Source organism: Theobroma umbraticum, unplaced genomic scaffold (genome assembly GCF_002168275.2).
Source record: "Theobroma umbraticum cultivar Fairchild unplaced genomic scaffold, ASM216827v3 scaffold_147.0, whole genome shotgun sequence".
Taxonomy (NCBI): domain Eukaryota; kingdom Viridiplantae; phylum Streptophyta; class Magnoliopsida; order Malvales; family Malvaceae; genus Theobroma; species Theobroma umbraticum.
In genome coordinates, this window is record NW_018397259.1 from 1114770 (window position 1) to 1140833 (window position 26064).

At 34.5% G+C, this 26064-nt stretch overlaps 3 protein-coding genes across 6 annotated transcripts; 2 read left to right on the forward strand and 1 right to left on the reverse strand.

The window, feature by feature from the left end:
- The first annotated feature begins 1030 nt into the window (after window positions 1-1030).
- On the forward strand, window positions 1031-10773 carry LOC110415596 (nuclear pore complex protein NUP93A-like). Its single transcript, XM_021427294.2, has 15 exons — window positions 1031-1220; window positions 3269-3360; window positions 3587-3653; window positions 4084-4143; window positions 5198-5287; window positions 5588-5857; window positions 6173-6268; window positions 6345-6479; window positions 6747-6800; window positions 6891-6974; window positions 7736-7822; window positions 7893-8795; window positions 9169-9350; window positions 9966-10257; window positions 10399-10773. The coding sequence occupies exons 1-15, from the start codon at window positions 1119-1121 to the stop codon at window positions 10474-10476; spliced, it is 2592 nt and encodes an 863-aa protein (XP_021282969.1). The 5' UTR covers window positions 1031-1118; the 3' UTR covers window positions 10477-10773.
- Window positions 10774-12056: 1283 nt separating this feature from the next.
- LOC110415472 (tRNA-splicing endonuclease subunit) lies at window positions 12057-23473 on the forward strand. 4 transcript variants are annotated; one of them, XR_016351176.1, is made up of 8 exons: window positions 12057-12419; window positions 13019-13058; window positions 13856-13991; window positions 14551-14682; window positions 14769-15163; window positions 16804-17474; window positions 17587-17715; window positions 23459-23473. XR_016351176.1 is itself a non-coding variant. In XM_021427137.2 (6 exons), exons 3-6 carry the CDS (start codon window positions 13873-13875, stop codon window positions 16940-16942), a joined length of 789 nt encoding a protein of 262 aa, XP_021282812.1. In that variant the 5' UTR covers window positions 12061-12419; window positions 13019-13058; window positions 13856-13872; the 3' UTR covers window positions 16943-17483. The 4 variants fall into 4 exon arrangements, 2 of the variants coding, with proteins under 2 accessions (XP_021282812.1, XP_021282815.1); XR_002445098.2 differs by lacking the exon at window positions 23459-23473 and having other exon boundaries at window positions 12061-12419; window positions 14769-15167; XM_021427137.2 differs by lacking the exons at window positions 17587-17715; window positions 23459-23473 and having other exon boundaries at window positions 12061-12419; window positions 14769-15167; window positions 16804-17483.
- A 281-nt stretch (window positions 23474-23754) lies between these two features.
- On the reverse strand, window positions 23755-25851 carry LOC110415575 (zeatin O-glucosyltransferase-like). Its single transcript, XM_021427275.1, has one exon. The coding sequence runs from the start codon at window positions 25529-25531 to the stop codon at window positions 24101-24103; it is 1431 nt and encodes a 476-aa protein (XP_021282950.1). The 5' UTR covers window positions 25532-25851; the 3' UTR covers window positions 23755-24100.
- Between the last annotated feature and the right edge of the window lie 213 nt (window positions 25852-26064).

Here is a 26064-nt window from a genome sequence, read left to right on the forward strand (position 1 = left end):
TATTAATTTTTATATAATATCATTTCTTAAATATATTTTTAATATCATATATTTTATTTTTATTTATTATTATAATAATTTATATTTTATTTTTAATATATTTATATTTATATTATTAATTTTTATATAATATCATATTTTAAATATATTTTTAATGTCATATATTTTATTTTTATTTATTATTATAATTTTATATATTTTATTTTCATTTCTTTAATATATTTTTTATATTATATATTTTATTTTAATTTGTTTTATCTATATTATATAAATATTAATTTTTTATATTTTATTTTATTTTAATTTTTATTCTTATATTATATATTTATTTTAATTTTTATTCTTATATTATATATTTATTTTAATTATAATATTATAAAATATTTTTAATAAGATAATAAAGTTGAAAGGTAAAATTGTCTTTAAGAACATTGCAGAGTGCAATGTAATGTGATTGCATTGGTTTTGGACTGTAATCACATTACATCCATTGGCTGCAATGTGATTGTATTACAATCTTACATTGCAGTGATCTGTTACAAAACAAACACTGCAATGTAATTTAATAAGCCACATTGCAGGAAATGTGGCTTACATCTCTGATACCAAACGCCACCTTAGTTATTTGATTGAAAAAATATTTGATCATATTTTGATATAAGTAAAGAATAAATTTGTTTTATGCCAATAAAAAATAATTTAAAATTAATTTAGAAATTTTTAAATAAAGTATTAAGAAGGAAGAAATGAAGAGAGCAATATGATCTTTTAAATTTAATAATCTAAAGTCATAAATAATAGTAAAAAAGAAATCTAAACCAAATTTAAGACAAACTGATCTATTACTTAAACATAAACAAAAATGTCAATAAATTTATACAATTTAAACTTGCTTTTAAATTTATTTTAATGAAATTTTTAATACAAGAACGAGAGCGGAGCCCACGTCTCAATGGTCCATAGGCCAAACCGAGTGGGGTAGCTGGCTGCTCCTGCTGCTGCTCCCTCGATAATAAGGGAAAGCTGTATGACCGTTTTTAAAAATTAGGGCTTTAGCATAAAAGGCTAAAACCCAGTTTTTTCCCTCCCATCACAATCCCAAAGGACCAAGGGGGGCGATGGCGAGTGAGCAAGACATGAGTAGCTGGACCGATCTTCTCCACTCTTCCTCCAAGCTTCTCGAGCAAGCCGCTCCTTCTGCTCAGTTTCCTCCTCTTCAGGTCCTCTCTTCACTTTCTCCTCCTTTTCCTGTAAAATGGAAAAATGTTGCAGAAAAGATGCTTCAAATTCTCAAATTTTTAAAAATCGAGAAAAACGTTGGAAAAACGAAAATAATTTGGATTTTATTGTGACGGTTAAACGGGAAAATGTTGATTGCTTTAGCTTGTTGCTATGTTTGGATGCCTAGAAAACGAAGGAAAGGTAATGAAATTGGAAAAATGTTCAAGTGGAGAAAGTCTTCTATGGTTCATCTATATATATATTTGTGAAATGGAAATTTTTTGAAATTATCTTAAGCCTCATTCATTTTCAGGTGCTTCTTTTCTCTTTTATTTACATTTCCTATTGCTTTTGTCGCTCGCTGAAAAAAAGCAAGGAAAGGAAATCATGAGTTCATGTTAGAAAATGTAGGGAACGAAAAGAAAGCGATAAGTTTGGTGCTAAGGAAATTGAAGCAACAGTAGTGAGGTTGAAGCAATGAGTTCTAAAATCTTTATTTCTAGGTTTAGATGGTTTGAGGAAAGAAACTTCAAGCTGGTATTTGATAGTCTGATCTTTGAGTATTTATTTTAGATAGTTCAGAAACATTTTCTACTTTTATGAGTGGAGAATGTGGTTCTATCTTGTATACTTGACTGGATGAATGTAACTCTTAATGCTTCATTCAGTTGCCTGGGAAGGAGAAATACTTATCTGAGTAAGGAAGATGAATTGTTCATAATCAATTCAATGCTTTATTTGGATTTTGGTAGCTTTTAAACAGGAAAAGACTGTTAAAAACGTCAAGTTTTCATTTTTTTTATGGTGTAAGTTAAAATGAAAAGGACCTTTGTTTAATTGAGTCTAATTAAGGTTTCCTCTGTCCTTTATTGTCCGGTTGTGAGAAAATGCATTAGAATAACATGAAGTTACGAATCTGTTTGGGTTTTATTATCTTTCATTGTTCAAGGAATAGAGAACAAAAAGCTCTGCTAAATGTTAGTCCGCCAGTAATCTGGCTTGTCCCTCAGCTTTTTTGTAATGATTCAGAATGTACAGCATAGGCAACGGAACCAATGTGTTCTCATGTATTTCCTACTGCAAGCCCCAATGATATAAATGTTTCCTTGTGGAGATTAATTCAGCTAATGTGGTTTATGTCATTAATTCTTTTAATACTGTGTTTCTGTGCTGCAGAAATAAATGAAAGTATGAAAAATCAAGACTTTGAACTTAAATATCTGTTAATGTTTTAGATGAGAGAAATTTAGCTAAATAGAAAACCCTGGCTCAGTCAAATCTGTTTATTGCTTTCAAAACTAAACTGATTGGAGGATAAGAAATGACTTAATATTCTTTTAGTCATTGATGGGAATTCATTTTCTTCACCAGAAAATTGGTTTTTGGAAATATATTCTGGAGGGGAAGAAACAGGTTATAGACATTTTGGCCAAAAAACTTGGTTACACATAACAAGAAAAGTGCTATGAAATTTAGCTTTGAATTTGTTCATCCATTTTGTTATAATAAGAATAGAGGATGAAAAGTTCACCCCAAACTAGGCCTTCTGGTTTTGCATGTTTCAGTTGCTTGAAGTCATGGATTATGATATCCACAATATTCAATGTATTTAACCATATATCTATTGTTTCAGGATCTTGATATATTTGTAAATATTGATTTATCTATTGGTATTACTGTTATTAGTTATTAAATTGATGATATTAAAATGAATTGTCTATATCTTTGATGTTGTCAATAAATTATAGCAATATATTTTGTAGAAGTGTCTGTATTTTAAGAACCTTTGAGTTGTTGTTTTATATTAGTATTAAAAACCACCTTTTTTTTTGGAAAAGAAGTATTAGTATTAAAAACCTATTTGTTGGTCTAAAGAAATTGAAAATCAAATGTTCAAAATTTTGTCTTCAGTTTCTTTAACTGAATGAAGCTTCAGTTGGTATCCATCTCAGCTGAGATTATTGTTTGAAAAAGGAAATTTATTAGTAATATAGATCCATGCATCTGGTTTTCATTGACATTGGGTTCATCAATTATATTTATTCAGAGAAACTTAGATCAATTGGAAGCACTATCGAAGAAGCTCAAGGCAAAAACCTTAAGAACTGAGGCTCCTTCTCGATCTATTGCTGCCACAAGGTAATTTATAATTTGAATTACTTAATTGGTTGTTGCGATTTTCGTAATCGCTGTCAGTTAAACGGACAGATTGTTAGCTGTGAAAGTAAGAGGAATGTGTTAGCTTGGAACCTTATATTGCAAACTTGGGTTTTAACAACTATTTGAAGGGTTAACATTTGTTTAGTTCCCCAAGGTTTTTTGTTTTACCTGTGGAATATATAGATTGTCTTTTTTGCATTTGAAGGCTACTTGCACGTGAGGGAATCAATGCTGAGCAGCTTACACGTGATCTGAAGTCGTTTGAATTGAAGGTAAATATCTCTTATATTCCATTTTTTTATTTAAAGATAACTCAGATTCTGTGGCTTCAAACTCAATAACTTTGTTTAAATCTTTTGTACAATTACTACCTGTTTTGCTTTGTCATATTTATAGGGGGAATAAATTGTTAGTAATATGTCAAAATAAGGACATTTTTATCTCAAATTTTCTCTGGCATTATTAAGGGAGTTTGTGTTCCACCTTTTTGTATTTTTACTGTTTAAATGCTACTTTGGTCCATAAAATGCATGCATCACTAAGTATGATTATCAACTTTGGAGAGCTTTGATATTGATTGTGTGATGATTTTGGTTATGTATCTTGCTTCGAAGTTCTTTGATTTGTTTTCATAGTTCTATTTTCTCTTTTACTGTAATCTCACAAACCATTTTTTCCTCTCACTGATCATCTTTTCTGAAGACAACATTTGAGGATGTTTTCCCTGCTGAAGCAACAAGTGTTGAGGAGTATCTGCAGCAGGTAGTGTTTGCTCTTCAGATTGAATACTTATGACTTCTTTTTAATTTATAATAGTCAATGACTGCTACATTCTCTGGCTAATCGCATATTTTTTTCGGGTTAGAGTATGTAGTGAATTCCAAATTATTGCTATTTACTAAGCAATTGCTGCAAAAATCAGCAAATTATTGCAATTTGACTATTAAGCTTGCTGTGAGTAAAACAAGGAGATAAAGCATGGAATTAGTTAAACTGGTTGCACATTTGAATGTTCTTTTGCATCCAAAATGGATCTTTGAACTTATCCCCATTCGGGGGTGGAATTCCTGCAGGGTTGGGGTTCGAACTCCAGTTCTCGCCTTTCCCAGGGGTTTATTGTCTTTAATCCACTGAATAAAAAAAAAAGGATAGTTTTTCTTTTCCTGCAAAGTCATGTGAAGTGTTCAATAATATTTCTTGTTCTTGTAACTTGTTTGGTCCATACTGTAGTTATTGTTTATATGGTTGTGTATATGTTTGGTTTTTGATATGTTCCAAGATGGCTTGGCTATTCTACATTTGTGCTTTGTTCTTGCATTTTGGTGTCTTTCTATTAATCTCTCATCACCTCTAGAGTTGATCTTATAGGAGGGTGGTTGTCATAATTATAGATTTTCATTCATTACTTGGTACTTGGTGAAAGGAAGCTTGATTTTCTAAAAGATTAAAATGAGACGTATTATATAAACTAATTATGAACCTGGTAATGAAGGTACTTGAGTTGAGTTTTTGGTGGGTGAAATTACAGGGGATAAATTGTGTATAGGTACAGGGCTGTTATGTCTTTTTGCCTTGTTACAATCATCAGCTTGTTCAGTCTAATAATCTTTTTTATATGATCATCATAAAAGAACTTTGAGTAAGGAGTCTTGAGTGCTGCTAATGTTTTTGGAGCAAGTCCTTTTTCACATTTGATTGTTCTATTATCCTGGCCTTGTCTATATTCTAATGAATAAGCCCTCTTTAACGTAAACTTTTGCTGCTTAATTTTGAAGGTGATTGATAGATCATTGTTCGTGCAATGTTTTAATCTCAGGTTCATGAAATTGCAATGGTTTCAGCCATCCAAGAAGCTCAGAAGGATAACCTCAGAAGTTTTAATGATTATATGATGAAAGTGTTGGAGGTTAGTGTTACCCACTTTTGAGGGTAAAGGAGTAGTACTTTGCTGCAGTATTTTTCCCTTATGGGATTTTTATCTTTTGTATTGTTCAATATAAGTTGTCTTCAGTGCTTTTTGCAACTTATAAGTGGAAACAGTTTCTCCATGGGCTTCTTGCTAATCAAGTAGTTCTTCTAGTACCAAAAGACCTGATAATTTTTTTTTGAAATATTGCACATAATATTAACAAATTGAAGATGACTAAGATGGTCTGTAGATTTTCTGCTTTTACATGATTGATCGGTAGTGTCTCATGCCCTGCAGGAAGACTGGCAAAAGGAAAAACGAGACTTCTTACAGAGCCTGAGCCGGATTTCAACGTTACCCAAGACTAACATGATTGATAAAAGCATTGCTGGTGCTCATTCAGGTCAAATAGTTTCCATGGCTTCTAGTCCTCAGGTTTCATCAGGTCCCTCTGGCATGGAGCTTGTACCTTTAGCTAACAAGCCTATTGTTGAGAAAAAAGTGTCAGTATATGCTGAAGTTGTAAGAAATTTGAACAATGCAAGACAACAAGGCTTACCATTTAAAGTAAGGATTATTGTCTTTCCTTTCAAGTTATAAAAATTGATTTTGGCCATCTTCCATAATCATAAAGCACTGGAATGTCTACTTAGAATTTGTTTATTTGTTTCTTTAACAGTAATATGGTGTATGTGTGTGTGCATGCACATGTATTATGTGGTTATTAAACATGCCAGTCAAGTGATATCCATCTTTCTCATTTTCCTCTGGAACCTTTCCGGCAGTGATAAACATTAGGTCTAGTTTCTTTTAATTCAATCCTTTTGTTTTGTTATAATTTTATTATTATTTACTGATGATCGTTATATGCATATTGTGTAGCCTGCCACAGCTTTTAAGGCTGCGTATGAGAGTTTGGGCACTGAAGCATCTAGTGGCAAATCAGTTAACATGCAGAAAATGTGGCATCTTATTCAGGTAACAATACACACTAGTGTTATCCTGCTACTTGCTGTCAGATAAACCATTGTTGATGAACTAAATATTTTGGCAGACGATAATGGGTGAGGATTTGACAATGCAACGAAGTGTTTCAAGAAAGATGTCATTAGTAATTGGTGCGAGGCGTCACCTGGAATGGGGACATGAGAAATACATTATGGATACAGTGCAAAGCCATCCTGCACAAGTAACAATATTCTCTAGCATTGTTTTATTATTCTGCTGTTAAAGAGGATGCAGAAATCATTCTTGGTTCTAATTTTTAGTACTAGTAACACTTTTGTTTAATGTTGCTGCTGTTGTTCCCGTTGTTCCTTGTTCATTGTTGCTTCTCCAAATGACTTTTGCTTCCAGTGATGGATTGTAGTCTTCGATGTTGCTTTATAACCAGTTTCATTTGTAAAACTGGTATTAATTCTCCAGTGCTGATATTTGTTTTTTTACCTCAATGTAGGCTGCTCTTGGTGGAGCTGTTGGGAATTTGCATAGAGTTCATGCCTTTCTTCGGGTCTGCTGTTGCTATTTGGCTTCAAATTGCATGTTTAACTGTTGCTTTAATCTTCTTTATTTAAAAGTTCTTGTTTTCTTTGTTATCCAGATTCGTTTGAGGGATTATGGAATTCTGGATTTTGACGCAGGTGATGCTCGAAGGCAGCCTCCTGTTGATACCACTTGGCAGCAGGTTTTTATTTAAATTCACTTATTTTGTTTACAGTCAAATCCCTGATGAATATCATCTATATGAAATGTAAAATATCTGGTTTCTAACTTGTCACTGATTATTTTAATGCTATTTTTCAAATTGCTTTAGAGTCTAATGTCGAACTACTTATGCAACTCACAAGTTTCAGACAGTTGTGAGCTTGAACAATAGAATTTGTCATGTCAGCATTAGACAGTCTTTGGTTGTTATTTCAATGATTATGTCAAAAATTTGTTTTCCTTATGTTTCTTTTGGCATGTGATATCTGTAGTTTTGCAGGCTTTGAAGTAGATATCTAAATGTACTGTCTCTGTATTTTTATGACATCTGGAATCTATAGACTTCTGACTATTAGTCCTTTAGACTAAGTTGCTGGATGGATCAATTTAGTTCAATGAAACACGGAGCAGGGTTTTCAATTATATAAGTTTGTCTTTCATTTGGTTTTCCTTGTCGTTGTTAAGAGGACTTGTGTACTCTTTTGTTCGAGGTATCTTTTATATAGTTGAGAGGTATCATGGGGATGCTTTTACTGTGCCTTGAGGTGTTAATTCTTTTATTATTTGGTTGTATGGAAGAGGGGCACCGTTTAAAAGAGCAAATGAGTATAAACAGATGATGATAATGCTTTTATTCTCAAATTTCTTTTTCCCTTCTAAGTTTTATACATTTATATTCATCCTTGTTTCCCTTCCCAAAGGACTAAGTTTCACTAAGAATCCGTTCATTTTGTGTAACAGATTTATTTTTGCTTGAGGACTGGGTATTATGATGAAGCAAGACAAGTTGCCCTATCATCCCGTGCTTCTCACCAGTTTGCACCACTGGTACATACTGTTTACTGTTTAATTCATCATACTTGACAATCAACATTACTCAAAACTTCTGTTTTAACAGCTTACAGAGTGGATTAACAGTGGAGGCATGGTTCCAGCAGACATTGCAGTTGCTGCTGCAGAGGAGTGTGAAAAAATGTTTAGAATGGGTGATCGGGTTGGTCGAGCTGCGTATGACAAGAAAAAGTTATTGCTCTATGCTATCATATCCGGTTCTCGCAGGCAAATTGACCGTCTCCTCAGAGATTTACCATCACTTTTCAGTACCATAGAGGATTTCCTGTGGTTCATATTGTCAGCAGTACGCGACTTACCCGGTGGAACCTCATCTGTTATTCTGAATGAGGGTTTAGTACCATACAGTCTGGATGATTTGCAAGCTTACCTAAACAAATTTGAGCCATCATATTACACAAAGAATGGAAAGGACCCTCTGGTATACCCGTATGTCTTGCTTTTAAGTATCCAGTTACTACTGGCTGTTTCATACTTGTCTAAAGAAGCAGGGGATGAAGGATATAACATTGATGCTGCACACATAGCAATCGTGTTAGCAGACAATGGGGTCCTTTATGAAGGTGCTGGTGCTGGAAAAAAACTGGGGATGATGGATGCGTATGCAGAAGCATCCAGCATTATTAGGCAGTATGGCTCTATGTATATAAGGCTTGGTAACCTTCAAATGGCACTAGAATATTATGCACAAGCTGCTGCTGCAGTAGGTGGTGGACAGGTATCATGGACTGGGAGAGGTAATGTGGATCAGCAAAGGCAAAGGCACTTGATGCTGAAGCAGCTCCTTACTGAGCTATTGTTACGAGATGGTGGGATTTATCTTTTACTTGGTTCAAGAGGTGCTGGAGAGGAAGGTGAATTGGGAAGATTCTTGACTGCTCATCAAGCAAGACAACAGTTTCTGCTGGAAGCTGCCCGCCATTGTCAAGATGCTGGGCTGTATGAGAAAGTAATTCTCTCTCTCTTTCTTTGCTTCGTCAATGTTTTTGTTTTCGGTATTGCATAGGAAAGTGCAAGCTTTGTTTTAATTGAAGGTGAAATTTTGGTAAGTATTGACAATTCCAAACATGCATTATCCTTGGTACTTGCAGTAGTCAGGCAGATCCCTCTCTCATATTGTTGCCACCATTTTATTTCTTTTTGGGTTTTACTAATCACGTTTTTGTCCTCAACATATCATCTCTGCATCTGATGTCCCTTCTTGTATCCTCATATATTAATGTATTTGGTGTTGATCTAATGTTGCACCTTTATAGGTTTGCAGCTAATCTTATGTTGTTTTTTCCTTTTTTTTTTTCTATAATTTCTTTGTCCAAATTCAGTCTATAGAAATTCAGAAGAGAGTTGGGGCGTTTTCAATGGCATTGGATACAATAAATAAGTGCCTATCTGAAGCAATTTGTGCCCTGTCATGCGGTAGATTGGATGGCGAGAGTCGAACTGCTGGCCTCATTCATTCTGGCAATGAGATCTTGGAGACTTTCAAATATTATCCTGAAGTCAGGTTGTTCCAATTCCATGCCTCCACTTTTTCTTTATTAAAATTTGGCTGCGTGTTTCTGATGTCAAAATTTGGTTGGTATTTTACTTTTAGTGTTGTCCTAATTTGTGATAAATGCTTGTAGAAGCTGTTTAACTTCCTTATTTTTCTTTCTTGCCTGAAATCCAGTGTGCTAGGATTGTGACTAATTAACCCCAAAAGAAATAGATTAAGCTCCAATTATTAGTCTTGCGCTGCCTGTACTTTAGTTGCTAAACATGTGTGCCTTATTTCTATTTGCTAATTTAGTTGTTAATTATTTACCCATTCGCTGGTAAATTTGGAAAATATATAGTATCAAAATATGTGGGGAAATGGCAGTGCTTCCATAGTTAGTAATTTATCCATTCATTTTAAATTTAGCTAAGGCTATTTTACTTTCTTTCAAAAACAAATTTAAAATTGCCAGTTGAAATTTTATCTTTTCCTGTGAGTTGTGACACGTGTTCTTTACATGGTTGAGATATTTCAGCAACTCTTTTCAGTTGTTTTAGTCCTGTACATCTTATGCTTATACTGTTTTATCTTTCTTCTTTCTTCTTTCTTCTGACCTTATGGCAACTTGGATTAATTGTGCAGTCTCCAAGAGCGGGAACATGTTTTGGAGCAACAAACTGTATTGAGACAGCTTGAGGCAATCCTGTCTATCCACAAGTTGACCAGACTAGGGCAGTATCTTGATGCTCTAAGGGAAGTTGCCAAACTTCCATTCCTTCCATTGGATCCACGAGCACCTGATGTTACCTCTAACATGTTTGAAAATTTATCTCCTCATGTCCAAGCTTGTGTGCCGGACCTGCTCAAGGTAGCTCTAACTTGTTTGGAAAATGTGACTGATACAGATGGATCACTTCGCGCTATGAGAGCAAAGGTAAGCTGGTATTTTAAACTAGCAATCTCACTTAATGTTTCCATTATGAGCAACGGGTGCTTAATTCTGCTGTTTCTCGATGAAGGAGAAATTATTGTAGTTTACGATGGGTGTGTAACAAGCATATCTTGGTGTTTGCAGATTGCAACCTTCCTTGCAAATAATATGCATCAGAATTGGCCCCGTGATTTATACGAAACGGTTGCCAGACACTTGTGAAACAAATCTGACCAAGGAAAAAGAGTGGATATAGGCAGAAATCTCCCTTCATAGGTGAGATGTATAAGCAGAGTTGAATTTGAGCAGTGTGGTTTATTGTAATGAATTTTTCCATTTTGGTATGAGCTGAGCTCATGTTAGGGTCTGTTTTTGAAACTGTTGGCGACCCATTTAACCGTGTTAATATGTCCATTTCTGTTCTAAATCCTGGAGGAGAAAGCTGAAAGGTTAACGTTATTCGTCCGTCGACCCTTAAAACATAAACCTTCAATTCTGAGACCAGCTTGTCATTGTTAATCAATCGTCTTCATGCTTCTAACCTTCAAAACGGGAATAGTAAATCATAATCAGTCAATTTAGACACCACCCCCAAAAGAAAAAAAAAAAAAGCAGTAGTGAAAGCAATAACCAGATCGAATCTTAATTTGACTTTCTAAATACTGCTTGCAGGAATACAGGCTATAAGCCCAATCAATGAGTCACTAATTTGATATTATAAATCAAATACGTCATTAACCATTGTTGAATTTAAAATTAACATATTCAAAAATTTTAATGTAATAATTCTTTTAAATAACATTTAATAACATCGAATTAATGATTTTGTTAGGCATGTCAACTATTTTTGGATAGAAAATGGTAAAATTGTGGCTTTTCTATTTTATCTTAGGAAGCCATAAGGTTAGTGGAAACAAATTCATGGAAGGGCAATCTTGATAGATGGGTTTAAGACAATTTCGGTTTCGGAGGATGTCTAAATGGGGACCAAAAGTGTCAAAATAACAAATCTTACAAATGGTGTCTAATTCATAACACATATTTTCTCCATTACTTTTTTAGTTTATTTATTTTTATATTTATTCTATCTAATTCATTCCTATTTTACCTATATAAGCTCACATAATTATGTATTCCCCTTTTTATATTTGACATCCAACTCTTCCTCCATCTTATATTTTCTCCTAACCATATATTTTCTTTTCTATGTATACAATTTAATCTAAGTAAATTCATTCCGTTTACCATATGCTCATTATATATTTTTTTGTATTCAATATCCACCTAAACCTATCTATTATGCTATATTTTTTAATTAAGTGATCATTTATTTCCCTGTATATATTTATTTTTGAATATATTTTTATAACCTAAAGACTTGTTTCTATCTAACTTTATTATTTTTCTATATAATTGCATATATATATATATATTCCTATATTTTCCTTTCTACTTCAATTCTTTACTTCTCACATTTTATTTTTATCCTTATCTATTTTCATATTTTCCTATTTCTACGATTTTCTTTCTTAATATTCCAAGATTCATATTTCTACTATTTTTGCTATGATAACATAAACTATATTAAGAAAATTTCTAAAATAAAATCAACCAATACAAATGCCCAATGATTAACAGTTAAAATAAACTACCCAAAGCTCCAACCCAATTAAGCTCAGGAAGATCGGACTAGCAAAAGCCCACTAACCAGTTTCAAAACTCAGCTCCCTCTTCTTTGAAACGGCGTCGTTCTCAACTCCTCTTCAGCACCAAATCCTTACCACCAAAAGGGCGCCGTTTTGCCCATGGACTTAGCTTTAGAAGCCTTTTTTTTCTTCTCTCTCTTCACTTCTCACTCCTATTTTCTCTCTCTGGCGGCAGATGCTCTGCCCTCTTTCTATCCGCTCACTTCTTCTTCTCTCCCTCTCTCCATTCCCGTCACCGACCGAATCAAACCTCCTGCTCCTCTCCGCGGACAACCCAAACCTAGATAATTATCCTGTCGTTCTCAACCCAAAACGGTGCCCTTTTGCTGGTAAGGATTTGGTGCTGGAGAGGAGTTGAGAACGACGCTGTTTCAAAGAAGAGGGAGCTGAGTTTTGAAGCTGGTCAGTGGGCTTTTGCTAGTCCGATCTTCCCTGGGCTTAATTGGGTTGGAGCTTTGGGTAAGTTTATTTTAAACTGTTAATCAATTGGGCATTTGTATTGGTTGATTTTATTTTAGAAAATTTCCTTAATATAGTTTATGTTAATCATAGCAAAAATAGTAGAAATATGAATCTTGGAATATTAAGAAAGAAAATCGTAGAAATAGGAAAATAGGAAAATAGATAAGGATGAAAATAAATAAATTCAACTATTAGTAAGAGAAGTTTATTTGATTAAAAATAAAAGTTCAGGAATTTATTTGAATATAATAAAAAGATATGGGCTAAATTAACTTTCTTGATATAGTTTGAGAGCTTATTTAAATATTTAGTCTAAAAACACTTATAATAAAAATTAGCCTTTTAAGAATCTTAATGTAAATATATAAGAATGAAAGTAAAAACTCATAAAGTTGAAATAAAAGATTATTAAAATATCAATTAAATGTGTAAGAGTTATCGGAATAAATTATGTTAGACAAAGTAAACATAGTTTTAGTGAAAATTAACCATTTACAAATTATGTCAGGATCTCTTCTTCAAATTCAAATTTGGGTTTTCTTGATTTGGGTTTAAGGTTCAATAAGTTCCGACTTCATCTTCTTTTTTTATTGTAGGAAAACAAGATCTAGCCATCGAGAGAAGAATCTTTCACAGGTAAATATGAAGATAATGCTTAGTAATTGTTAGATTGCAATTTTTATCTCTGACAAGTTTAGTTAGGATGTTGGTATTTGTTATTTTTTATTTAAAAATGGTATTTGTTATTTATTGATACAGATTAATTTTATCTTGATTTCCATGGTCACGATCGAACAACCTAAATATTAAAAAGGCTTGCAATTTGAACTAGGCATTTTTGTGTTTGATCACTGTAAAAGCTATTGAATAAAATTGGGTTTGGAAGTATTAAGGTTGGTCATTGTTTGCGTTCATATGCTTACAATCTGTTGGAAAATAAAATCGGTCTAATCCCAAGTTTCCTTTCTGCTTTCCTGTTTAGAAGACGGGAATAGGCCAAAATTTCCTATTTAGAAAGTTGGGACAATCTAAAAGGAGTTGGCAACTTTACTACTTCACCTACATTCTTAAATTACTTCTTCAATAGTGTACCTTTTTTACCTAGAGAACCAAGAGATAGACAATGGATGAAAAAATTATCAGCTAATATTCATCCAAGTTAATGGGTAGTTTTGTATTCCAGTCAGCTTGTTGGATTTGTGTTTTAGTGCTTATAGATCTGAACGAAGCAGTTTCATTTCTTAGATGAAAGGAGAAATTGGGGTGATATTATATCACTTTTAATAAAAACATTAAATGGTTAAATCATTGGAAGTTAGTCCAACCTCTAATCACAAATTTCATAATGCTATAGTGGAATGTTTCTAGTTCATTTTATTAATATTATGGAATGTTTTGAGCCATGTTTCCTTATATATATATTTTTTTTGCAGCAATTGCTGCAATTATAATGGATGCCGAGGATTGGGAAAGTTGTTTGGACAACGAGATCTATCTGCAAGACAGAAACGAGGATGATGGTGAAGAGAATTACTACTCATTTGGTTTCTTATCCAAATTACAATTTAGGTTCTCTTTGTTTTGTTAGCTGTCTTTTTTGTTGTTATTTTTACTAAAAATATTTTCTTCTGGAATAAAATTCATAAGTACAAAATTTAGATAAGGTTCTTTGTCTCTTTTTACCTAGGTCTTCTTACAAAATAAAACATTTTTTAAAGTTGTTGACTTATGATGGACCCTATGGTAACTTTTTTTTGCCAAGTCAGCAATTTAAGCCTTTGACTTATTTTCATGAGGGAACATGAGGAAAAGGACTGAAGAAACTTCACATAAGTTCTATCCAAATCATAAAACTTGTTAGGATACATATTCGAACAATATTTAAAAAAAAATAAAAATTAAATAGCTAACTCTTTGAGGATAAAATGTGTAACTTATTTTTATATAAAATGATTTTGTATTTGTACATTTTGAGTCAATTAGGGTTTTGTTTTCCCTCATTTACTTTTGTTCTATAACAATTAAGAAACATAAAGTTAGAAGTAGCATAAGTGATGAATAAATGAAGCCTTAGCTATTTATCTGGATTATATGAACTTGGATTAAATGGCTAAAATTCTGTTTTCAGGAAAGATATTTCAAAGGCTAGATGGATTAATGATTTGGCTATGGCTGAAGTTGTTGAAAAGAAGGGTAAGATGTGGGTGACTATGGGGATGGTTCGTAGTGGCAAGACATATTGCTTCATTGAGGAAACTCTGTAGGTGAAAACCAACTTGACTTAAAATTTTGTTCATTGTAGGCTTATGGTTTTGATTGTAATTTTTCAAAAATATTTTGTTGTAGGTTTTTGATTGAAATAGGGGCATTGCATCTTTCGGATGAAAATGGTATATGTCTTTCCTTAAAAGAAGTATATGAGAAGCTTTCAGATGAAAGTGGGTGTTATTGGGAGCTTTTTGAGGTTTATAGGCACTTAAAGTCTCTTGGTTATATAGTTGGGCGTCATGGTATCGCTTGGTCTGTGAAGGGTCTAAAGATCAAAACTGGAACCTGTTCACTTCAGGGCGGTGAAGAGAGAAATGAGTTGCTAGAAATGGAGCCTAAAGGCACAAGTTCCATTATTGATTTGTTCGATAATATGCAGATTAATGAAGTGAGTCCAGCTTTTGATGTTTATCTTCCAAACAGCCGGTTTAGAAAGTCTTCTCCGGGTGATCCAAGTTTTTCCCTCTACTTAAGTAGGTAATATTTTATTGCTAATCCCATCAGTTTGAGGAACTCTTTTACACTTCTAAATCTGGTGCTTTACTGCATATCTTTCATTCACATTATTGAATATTTGCGTTTGTGTTGGATTTTTTATCCATATAAAGTCTTGTGTCCTAGAAGTTTGATGGTTAAAGGTGCAAGTATATGTGAGAATGTTGTATGGTTGCTTACTAGGTTTGAAGCATCACATTGGCTTTATTAGAGAGAGAACTAGTCATGAAATGACTCTGTTAAAATTTCTTAGGCTTCTCATTGCTATTTGCATTAATTGAAAACCTTGTTGCATATTTCAAGACATTAAGGCTGTTGCATATTTCAAGACACTTAAAGCCGGAGATGTATTGGTTTTATTGTAAAATTGTCATGGTAAAGACAAGCATTTCAATATCTGGATATATTAAAAGTAAAAGTGTACTTTGTAAGCATTTCATAATTTCTTCTATTCTTGAATTTCTCAGAATTTGCTTTTTTCTTTTTGATTGAGACTATTCATGACTTTATTTAAAGCGAACTGAATACAAAATCACACCTATCTACGCATGAAACTTATATTCTTCTTTGCATTTCTGTCAAATACTGGTTCTTTTCTGGCAGCTAAAATTAGTTAGACAAAGAAATGATTATGATTGCCTTTGTGAAGTATTTTGTTGATTATTTTGTCATTATAGTTCTTTTATAAGAGCTGCTGAAAAAGAAAGTAGTTTATGTAGAGCCTTCTTCATTTTTAATATTCATTTGCTGAACATCATCTTTCCTATATCTCTGATGCCTTTTCCCTTGCCCTCAATTTTTGAACGTAATTTTGGTTTAAGGATTAAATATGCTGTTATGAGTTTAACCATCCTTGGATGAGTACTCATTTTGTTGACTGGATATTGTAGTGTTGTCTCATTTCTCAAGTTTATTTAATTGAGGTTGGTTTTCTTTCTAGGTCAAAAGGTTTTTGTCTTAGCTTGCCTTTCATTACCATTGCATTTGCATTACTCACTTATTAGTCCTTTATAGGAGAGAATGTGAGGATACTACTGCAGCTCTATAAGATCTCTACCAATGCCCACATACTGCTCAATGCCCGAGCTAGCCCTAGATGGCTTTTTTAAATTTTTTTCGTTGACACCTAATCATGAGGTGATTGAGAACTTTCTGAATAGATTGGTTCTTACTTCTCTAGAATTTGCGGGCTGCCTCGGATATCAATGAACATGTATTGCTATATGGAGAAGCACTATATATTTTTGTACAAAGTTCATTTTCCATTGGAAGAAAGCCACGCTTTGAAACTTGGACGATTTTTTTGCTCATAATGCGTCGCATTGTGATTTTAATGTTAGTATTAGCTATTTGCATAACTTCTGGAAGAAGTGAGACTAATATTGACAGCCATTTTTTCTTAAGATTTCTCTCCTGGAAGTTTAAAAAGATAAGCCTGTTGTTAGTTTGGAAATTATAAATCCCCTTGTAGCATAATTTGCATGGTTTACTTAGGATTACATGGGGCCTTTATGGCCATGGTACTTGTTTCCAAGAAATGCTTCTCAACATGGTTTTTCAATTTTCTATCCAATTGTATGTTAGTTCTTCATTTTGCTCTATTTGTCTTCTCTTACAGGGGCAATCCACCATCCAAAGTAGAAATTGAGGCCCTTGAGAGGAAGCAGGGTGCCATCCCTTTGAAGTTTTGTCATGTAGAGAATGGGCGTGTCAGTTTCTTCTCCTTTGATAGGGTGGAGCTTGCTGTCTTACCTTAAAATTTCTTGCTATTTTGCACAACTGGTATAGCAAAAGAAGTATGAAGATATATATTCTTGGAGTTGCAAGTTGTTGAGTGACGCTCCTACAGTTGGAATTCACCGCTTTTTGCAAAAGTTGAACTCAATTCTCTAATACTTGGTCGCAGAAGAATGCTTTATCTTTGTACATACAAGATGGGATTTATCCTTGTCACCTTCTCTAATTTATCTTTAGTTAAGCATTAAAACACGTACAAGATGAGGCATTAAGAACTTTATGCGAGGTATAAAAGCTTAGAGCACATGATTTACTCGTTAGATTTTGATGTGATGTCCATACATATGGTCTCACATTGATATGGCTAACTGCAAATCATAGCATCTTCAGAAAAATATGCTGATACTTAAAACCTGTGTTTTCGGAGGTGGTGGAAAATGCGACTTCCTACATGGAATCTTATAGAGTAAAAGATCAATTGTTTTGAATGCTTGAACCCACCGTTCTATCCTCTAAAATAAGTCAAAAGGATGCATCTCATGGTTGACTAGGGTGAGAATTTTCTGTTTATGACAACCTTTGCGGTTTCTTTTATTGTTACATATGCTTGATGTCAATTGCAAGATATGATAATAATTTTATAAGTTAGCTTAATTGGTTTCAGCAAACATATATGATCAAGGCACCGAAGAAACTAAGATGGGCTTTGCCTTTAGTTTTGTCTAAAATGGCTCAGGGACTATATCTGCTGCATTTCAGATTTTCTTCCCAAGTTACAGTGTTACTCTTCCTGGTGAGATGATCGAAATTAGTTGGTAAAGTTTAGTTCGTTTAATGATATATCTGAATACTTACTTTCTTGACTTTTGGGTGAGATTTTGGATTAATCAACTACATGTATACTCTTCCAAAATGATCTGTTAATTCTTTTTCATTTTGCTAGCTGTTTTATAATATGAACAAGATTTTTTTGCTTTGACAGTAGTCTCTCAAACACGTTTTTTTTTTAAAAAATTTAATTTATGGATAGGAGAGCCACAAATAAATAAATCTTGTAGACACCACTGTACCTGGAAAAGTAGTACATGAATGATGAAACAGTATTACTTTTTCTTTTGTCTAACTATCTATTCATCAAGCTTACAATATGTTATTGTGGATCTATGTAGTAATATATGAACTATGTATGATTCCAACTCCACTTGAGGAGCTCCACCTTCAACAGCAGCTAGCTGCCGTATAGTTTCTCCTACTTCTCCAACTCTCTCTCTCGCTCTCTTTCTCACCATTTCTCCTTCATATCATGCTATCAACTTGCTTACCCTTTCTTTAATAGTTGATGACGTCACTTTGTTCCCTGTGTGACCATTCCCTTACAATTAGTTCAATTTTAAGCAATTGTTTTACTAACAAAGCATTCATTGGTTGGTCAGAGTGCATGGGCCAAGCTGCTATCGGCACTCCCATGCGAATGCTCTCCATGTATGAATTCCATCCTCAGTGACTCATGAACCCACCAGTTTGATGGCTGTGCCAAAATTTCCTTTTGAGAGCCATTCGCACTCCTGTTCTCTCGTCAAACCCTTTTGCCAGCTCAACTCTTCTTGCTTCTTCTATAAACACATCTCCTTTAACCCAGATAAATTTTATCCTGCTTTATTCTAGTCGCATAGCAAGTTCTTTGATTTGTTCATCTGCCATAGTAGTAGTGGTTCCAAACGATACATAGATGACAGAATTTGATTTTTGTTTATCTAGCCAATCCAAGCACTTGCCTTTGCTAATTGAATTCCTTTTTTCATAGATTTTTACCAAGTTTAGTGGCCCGCTTCCCCATTGCTTTTTGTTTTCATTAATACGTTCTAGAAGATCAAGGTAAGAACCTCCTATCAATGTACAAGTCTTGTGGAGATCTGCAACTCTGAATTTAAAAAAGTCAGCTTGATAAGATATGAAATTCATGATCTCAAAGTTGAAGCAACCTTCAATGGAAAGAAGTCTGTTTGTATAGAAAATATTTAAGATCGAAGCAAAAAATTAAATTATTTTATAATAGCTAACTAAACATAAATTTATTTGGTGTGCAAGTAAAGTAAATACAATAGTCAATTAAACCTAAACTTATTTTGTATGCAAGTAAAAAAATAGTAAATAAAGAAGTATTCTAACCCTAATCTTCTTTGGAGTACAAGCCAAGTAAAATGAAAATCGAAAAATATTCTCCCTAAAATATAACATTAATCGACATACACGATTAAAACTGTTGCCTTCCCTTCTTTGTGTTTTATAAAAAAAGTATGGTTTGAGTTACTTTACTCATAACCAAATGCTTTCATTATAGAAGAAAACCTCCCAAATCAAACTCAAGGTGACTATTTCAGCCTATATAGTGACTTTTTTAGTTTACAAACTTTCCTTCTACACAAAAAAATATGCTTAATTCCTTGTGGTAACTCCATGTAGACTTCTTCCTCTAAGTCTCTATTAAGGAAAGCATTTTTAACATCAATTGAGATAGTTAGGGGAAGATGTAAGTGATAAGAGAGTTGTGAACAAGATTTTGGTTAGTATTCTAGAGAGATTTGAAGCTAAGATTTCTTCTCTGGAAGACTCTAAAGATCTAACTAAAATCTCTGTTAATGAACTAGTTGGTGCCTTGGTTTCTCAAGAGCAAATGAGAGCTCTCAAGTGTGAAGCTTTTGTTGAAAATGCTTTGGTTGCAAAGACCAAAGGCTTAAGGAGCAAGGGTGAGAGTTTTAAGAAGCAAAAAAAAAAAAAAATAGTAAAGGAGGTGATGATAAGTAAGGAAAAATGAAAGACAAGTATCCTCTTTGTCCTCATTGCAAGAAGTGCAATCATACACTTAAATACCGCTAGAATAGGCCTAATGTGAAGTGCAGAGGCTGTAATCAGCTTGGACATATAAAGAGGGTTTGCAAAGTGAAAAAAGCTAAAAGTGTTAATAAAGCAGCAGTAACTGAAGAAATTACTGAGCCTGAAGAAGTTCTGTTCATGGTTGAGGTTGAAGTTGATTCAGCTAAAAATGATACCTGGTTGATTGATAGAGGAAGATCTAATCACATCATGGTAATGAGAAACTGTTCAATAAACTTGATAAGAGTTTTAATGCCAGAGTGAGAATTGGTAATGGTATGTTTTTAAAGATACTTGGAGTAGGTACTGTTACTGTCAAAACTCCAAAAGGTTTGAAGTCTATTTCTGATGTGTATTTTGTACCAAAAGCACAATAAAACGAGTTGAATGTTGGTCAACTGACTGATAACAAGTATGTGTTGCTGTTTAAAGATAAAGCTTGCACTATCTTTGATAAAGCAGGTGCTGAAATTCTTATAGTAGCTATGAAGAGTAGATGTTGTCCTTTGAATCTAATGGAAACTAAGCATAGTGCTTTCTATGGTGAGGTTAATATGTTAGAATTGTGGCATAGGAGGTTTGGGCATGTGAATTATGATTCACTTGTCAAGATGGCATCAAAAAGTATGGTAGATGGACTTCCTGGCATTCAAAAGGCTTTGAAACTATGTGATGTATATCAGTTAGGAAAACAGTGTAAGAAGCCCCATCTTAAGTAGAGGAGGTGGAAAGCTCAGTAGAAGTAGGAACTCATTCATACAAATCTCTGTGGTCCTATGAAAGAAGCATCATTGAAAAGTAGTAAGTACTTTACACTTTTCATTGATGACTTTACCAAATTTTGTTGGGTTTATTTTCTGGTGCATAAGTCAGATGCTTTACAGCAGTTTGTTAAGTTCAAAAATTTAGTTGAGAGCTTTGCAGAGCTGCACATCAAAACACTGAGAAGTGACAATGCCTCAAAGTTCACTTCATTAGAGTTTGAGAAGCTTTTGGAGAATTTGGGAGTAAGGCATCAGTTGACTGTTGCTTTCAGTCCTCATCAGAATGGGATAGCAGGAAGGAAAAATAGAACTCTTTTGGAGATGGGTAGACGCATATTATTTCAAATGGGTTTACTAAAAAGTTTTTGGGCTGGGGCAGTGAATATTGCTACTTATATACTAAATATGACATGTACAAAAGCTTTAGCATTAAAAACTCCTTATGAACTATGGTATAATTATAAACCAACAGTGTCACATCTTAGAGTTTTTGGTTGTGTCTGCTTTGCTAAGGTTGCTGATGAGAATAGGTCTAAATTGGATCCTAAGGCTCTGCAGGCAATTCACTTAGGATATAGTGAGGTCTCCAAAGGGTACAAACTATTGGATGCTAAGTTTGAGAAACTGTTTATAAGTAAAGAAGAAATGATTGATGAGGGGTTGAAATGGAATTTTGAAAAAGTGTTGTTGAAAGAGTTGATCTAGTGGAATTGTCAACCAAATTAGTTGATGATGAAGCTAGTGAGACTGAAGACATTGAAGATGAAAGTTTAGCAGTCAGAGGGACTAGGTCCTTGGCTGATATCTATAGTAGATGTAATGTTGCTGTGGTAGAACCTATTTGTTTAGCTGAAGCTTATATAGATGCAAATTGGAAAGCTGCAATGGACATTGAAATGAGTATGATTTTGAAGAACAACACATGGAATTTGGTAGAAAGGCCAAAGGATCAGAATGTTATTAGTGGTAAATGGGTGTTCAAGACTAAGTTGAATCCAGATGGTACAGTAAACAAGTACAAAGCAAGGCTGGTTGTAAAAGGGTTTGCACAGACATATGGTTTTGATTTTTTTGAAACATTTTCACCTATTGCTAGGCTTGATACTATAAGATTGCTTGTAGCATTCTCAGCTAAACAAGGTTGGAAGATCAGCCATCTTGATGTAAAATCTGCATTCTTGAATGGTTTTTTGACAGAAGACATCATTGTGGAACAGCTAGAGGGTTATGTCGTGAAAAGATCGGAAACTAAAGTCCACAAGTTGGTGAAAGCTTTGTACGGTCTTAAACAGGCTCCACAAGCCTGGTATGATAGAAATGACCAGCATTTGAGAAGTTTGAGATTTGAAAGAATTTTGACAGAATCAACATTGTATGTTTAGAAGGTTGATGGTTCAGTTAAGTTGATAGTTGCCATATATTTTGATGACTTGTTAATAATAGGTCTAGATAAGGAGTACTTGATGAATTTTAAGGCTCAAATGATGTTAGTTTTTGAAATGACAAATTTGGGATTAATGACCTACTTTTTAGGTATGGAAGTTCAACAACGTGATAGGGAAATCTTTTTCCATCAGGCCAAGTATGCTCGAGATTTACTGAGGAAGTTTAATATGAGTGAGTGTAAGGCTGTTCCTACTTCACTTACTGTAGGAGCTAAATTCGGTAAGGTTGATGATTCTGGTGATGCAAATGGTCTGTTGTATAAAAGCATGATAGGTTCATTATTATACTTACCTGCTACAAGACTAGATATTATGTATGCAACCTGTCTTCTTTCAAGGTTCATGCAATCTCCATCACAGGATCATTTTAAAGCAGTAAAGAGAGTTATTAAATATGTGAAAGGGACAATTCATTTTAGTCTCAGGTACTTGAAGGATGAAAGTTTTGAAGTTGTTGGATACAGTGATAGTGACTGGGCTGGTTCTTTGGATGATTCAAAGAGCACAAGTGGTTACTGTTATTCTTTTAGTAGTGTTGTGTTCTCATGGAATTCAAAAAAGCAAGAAATTGTTGCTCAATCGTTTGTTGAAGCAGAGTACATAGCCACTGCAGCAGCAAATCAAGCTCAGTGGTTGAGGAAAGTTTTGTCAAATTTGGGAGTGGTCTTGACTAAGGGAGTCTTACTTAATGTTTATAATCAGTTAGCCATTGCTGTTGCAAAGAACCCCGTGCATCATGGCAGGACTAAACATATTCAAGTAAAATTTCATGCTTTAAGGGATGCTATGAAGAACAATGAAGTTGAATTGAAGTATTGCTCAACTAAAGATCAGCTTGCTGATATTTTTACCAAAGGGCTTAGTGGTGAGAGGTGTGAGTTTCTAAGATCTGGTTTGGGTGTTTACCAAACTAAAGATCAAGGAGTTGTGTTAGAGAAGTGATCTTTATTTGCTTATTGAAGAGCTGAGTGGCTGTTGAAGAGGAGAAAATCAGTTGGCGGGCTGCAACGACAACTTGAAGCTGTAAAGTAGCCGCTCATGTCAAAACGCAACAAGCAATAGTCGTTTTCCACTTTACTAATTTTCTGGTTTATGAAACGGTATTGTAGTGTGTCGTTTTACTAAAATTTGTATGTTATTTCTCACGCGATGTCATTTAGCATTTTGTGTAAGGCTTTAAGCCAAGTCTGGTTCAGTTTGTTTTCTTTTCCATTGCTTGGCACTGGTTTTCATGGTGAATACTGAGCTGATTTCAAGCTCGATTCATTTTGTTGAAAATCGTTGCTACATTTTAGGATCTAGAGAAGTTTGAACATTCAAATTTTTCATATAAATATTGAATAGTGTACTGAGCAAAGTAAGGAATTTCAGAACGAATTTTTCTGCTCTGTTTAGTGCTTTTGTACTTCTCGTTTCTCTGCTTCTTCTTCCTTATACTTTGTAATTCGAACAGATATGAGGCATGGCAGTTGCAGGAGCTGCTCCATATGATCATGTGCTGGAAAGGGCACCACCATCACTACAACTGGAGCTAGTTTCAGGCCATTTTGGTCATATTTGTTAGCCACTGATTACAAAATGAAGGAATTTCTGTTTTCTTTCGTGGAGATAATTTGAGGGGAATGCTGGGTTCATCACTTGAATTAAGTTTGGTTCATTTTTCAATTAATAGATTCTTAACGAACTCATCAACTTAGTCGATTTCTGACTTGCTTCCTCTGTTTCTCTTATCATTAATTTATATCTATTTTTTATTTTTGATAATATACAGTAATATATATCTATCTCATTTTAAACTTTGTTTGAAGAAGACATTTATTGAGTCAAATTCATTATTGTTTGGTCTTATCTGATAATGATTCACTCTGGTCTCTACTGGTTTCTTAATCTCAGTGTCTTCTTGGATATCCATTACGGCGATGCATATGCTAATCCTGAGAAGGTTCTCTGGCTGCAAAAGTTGTTTGAAGTAGTATTTTTTTTCGGTTATTTATGGCTAGTTTACTAGCTTAATGCATGACTGTTTTTGAGCATTGGCCATATTTTATTTGAAATGACAAAGAAGCTTCTTACATTTGCCTTCGCAACACAATTCCTATCTAGTTATATGAGCAATAAAAGATTCCAATTCTACACGAGAAACTCCACCTTGAGCAGCAGACTGTTCCCGGACAGCTTCTCCTAGTTCCTCTGCCCTTTTCCTCATTGTTTCCCCTTCCTTCGAGGCCATCAATCTCCTTACAGCTTCCTTGATGTCAGAAGATGTCACCTTGTCCTCCATCCTTTGCCGATCCTTTACAACCAGGCCGATTTGTAACACTTGTGTCACTAAAACGGTGTTCCTCGGTTGGTCTGAATGCATAGGCCACGCCGCAATAGGTACTCCCATGCTGATACTCTCCATGCACGAATTCCATCCGCAATGACTCATGAATCCGCCTGTAGATGGATGCCCCAAAATTTCAAGCTGGGGGGCCCAGTCTCTTAAAACCATTCCTGATCTTTCTGTTCTTGCCTCAAACGCTACAGGAAGTTTGGGTTGCCTAACTTCCGTGGAAATGTCTCCTTTATCAGCATCTCTTAATACCCAAATGAACTTTGTCTTGCTTTGTTCTAACCCGATTGCAAGTTCATTTATCTGCTCATCGGTCATGGATGTTGAGCTTCCAAAACAAATGTATAGAACAGATTTTTCTGTTTGTTTGTCGAGCCACTCCAAGCATTTGTGACGTCTATTTGGATTGTTTTGCTCCTGGATCTTTAGAGGGTTCAATGGGCCAATGGCCCATTGTTTTCTGTTTACATTGGTCTGTAGTTTTGCTAGGAGGTTAATGTAAGTACCATCAATCAATCTGCAAGTGTTATAGAGCTCTCCAGCTTGAAAATTCATGAATTGGTATTGGTAAGTCACAAAATTTACGAACTCAGAGCTGAAGCAACCGTCAAGGGAGGGGAGCTTATTTTGTATTTCAGCTACTTCAGCTTCTAGTTGGAAAGGTTTCCCCCTGGCTTCCCAGATGTTGTAGAACAAAGTGAAGGGAGAGATGCTTTGGAAAGCATAAATTTCTGCATTAGGTATAGAAGCAGCGTCCTGGATTATGGAAGCGATTACACTGTCATGGATAATGATTATTCTTTCAGTTGATTGAGAAAGTTCACGTACAAGTGCACCAACGGGGTGGCGAAGGTGCAAAAAGGCTTCAAAGCATGGCTGCAGATGAGTGGGGAACTTGGTTGTGGCCCTTGGATTGGGTGGAGGAGAAATGAAAGGAGGGATTACTAAGTCATGGAATGTTAGCAATGAAATTTGCGAAGAATTTAAGCCATGTGCCCGAAGCTTGACCTGACGGTTGTGGATGTTGGAGCAGACATAATGGACTGGAATTTTGTGGGATGAAAGGAGGCAGGATAGTTGGAGAAGCTGGTTCAGATGGCTTTGGCCAGGGAAAGGCACAACAATCACAGCAACTGGTCCTTGCTTATGGTTGATTGAACCATAGCTTTGATGGCTGGTGTGGTTGGCCATTCGTAACACTTAAGCAAGGACTCTCGGTGATTCTATTGTTCTAAGAATCTTCAACTAGAAGTTGGCTCAATCTTTTAAGACTAACTTTTCCTGGTAATATGATACGTTGGGCACAATTTGAAGGGAATATATTGGGACACCTTGGAAATAAAAGACTAGGAACATGGAATTGGAATGGCACATTAAAAACAGAGAGCTAGAGACCAACCTTTTGATGGTCCACTGCTTGGAATTTACCATATATGAGTACTACTATCCAACCCTTGGTAATGCAAAATTCTTTATCTATTTGGAAGCCTTGTTTTCTTATACTGAAAAGCTTTAGTGAAACAATGTGACTCAGTCCTTTGCAGCACAAAAGTTAACAGCAAACCAGCTTCAAGCCTTTTGTTTCTATAATCCCAGGTTCCAATTGATAGTCTAAGATCATTGGTTTTGAATGGCAGTGGAAATCATTGGCCAGGCTTTTTGAATATCCACAACATAAAGTCTGTATTCAAACTTCTTTTCTGTTGGAGGAATCCTTGGGCTTC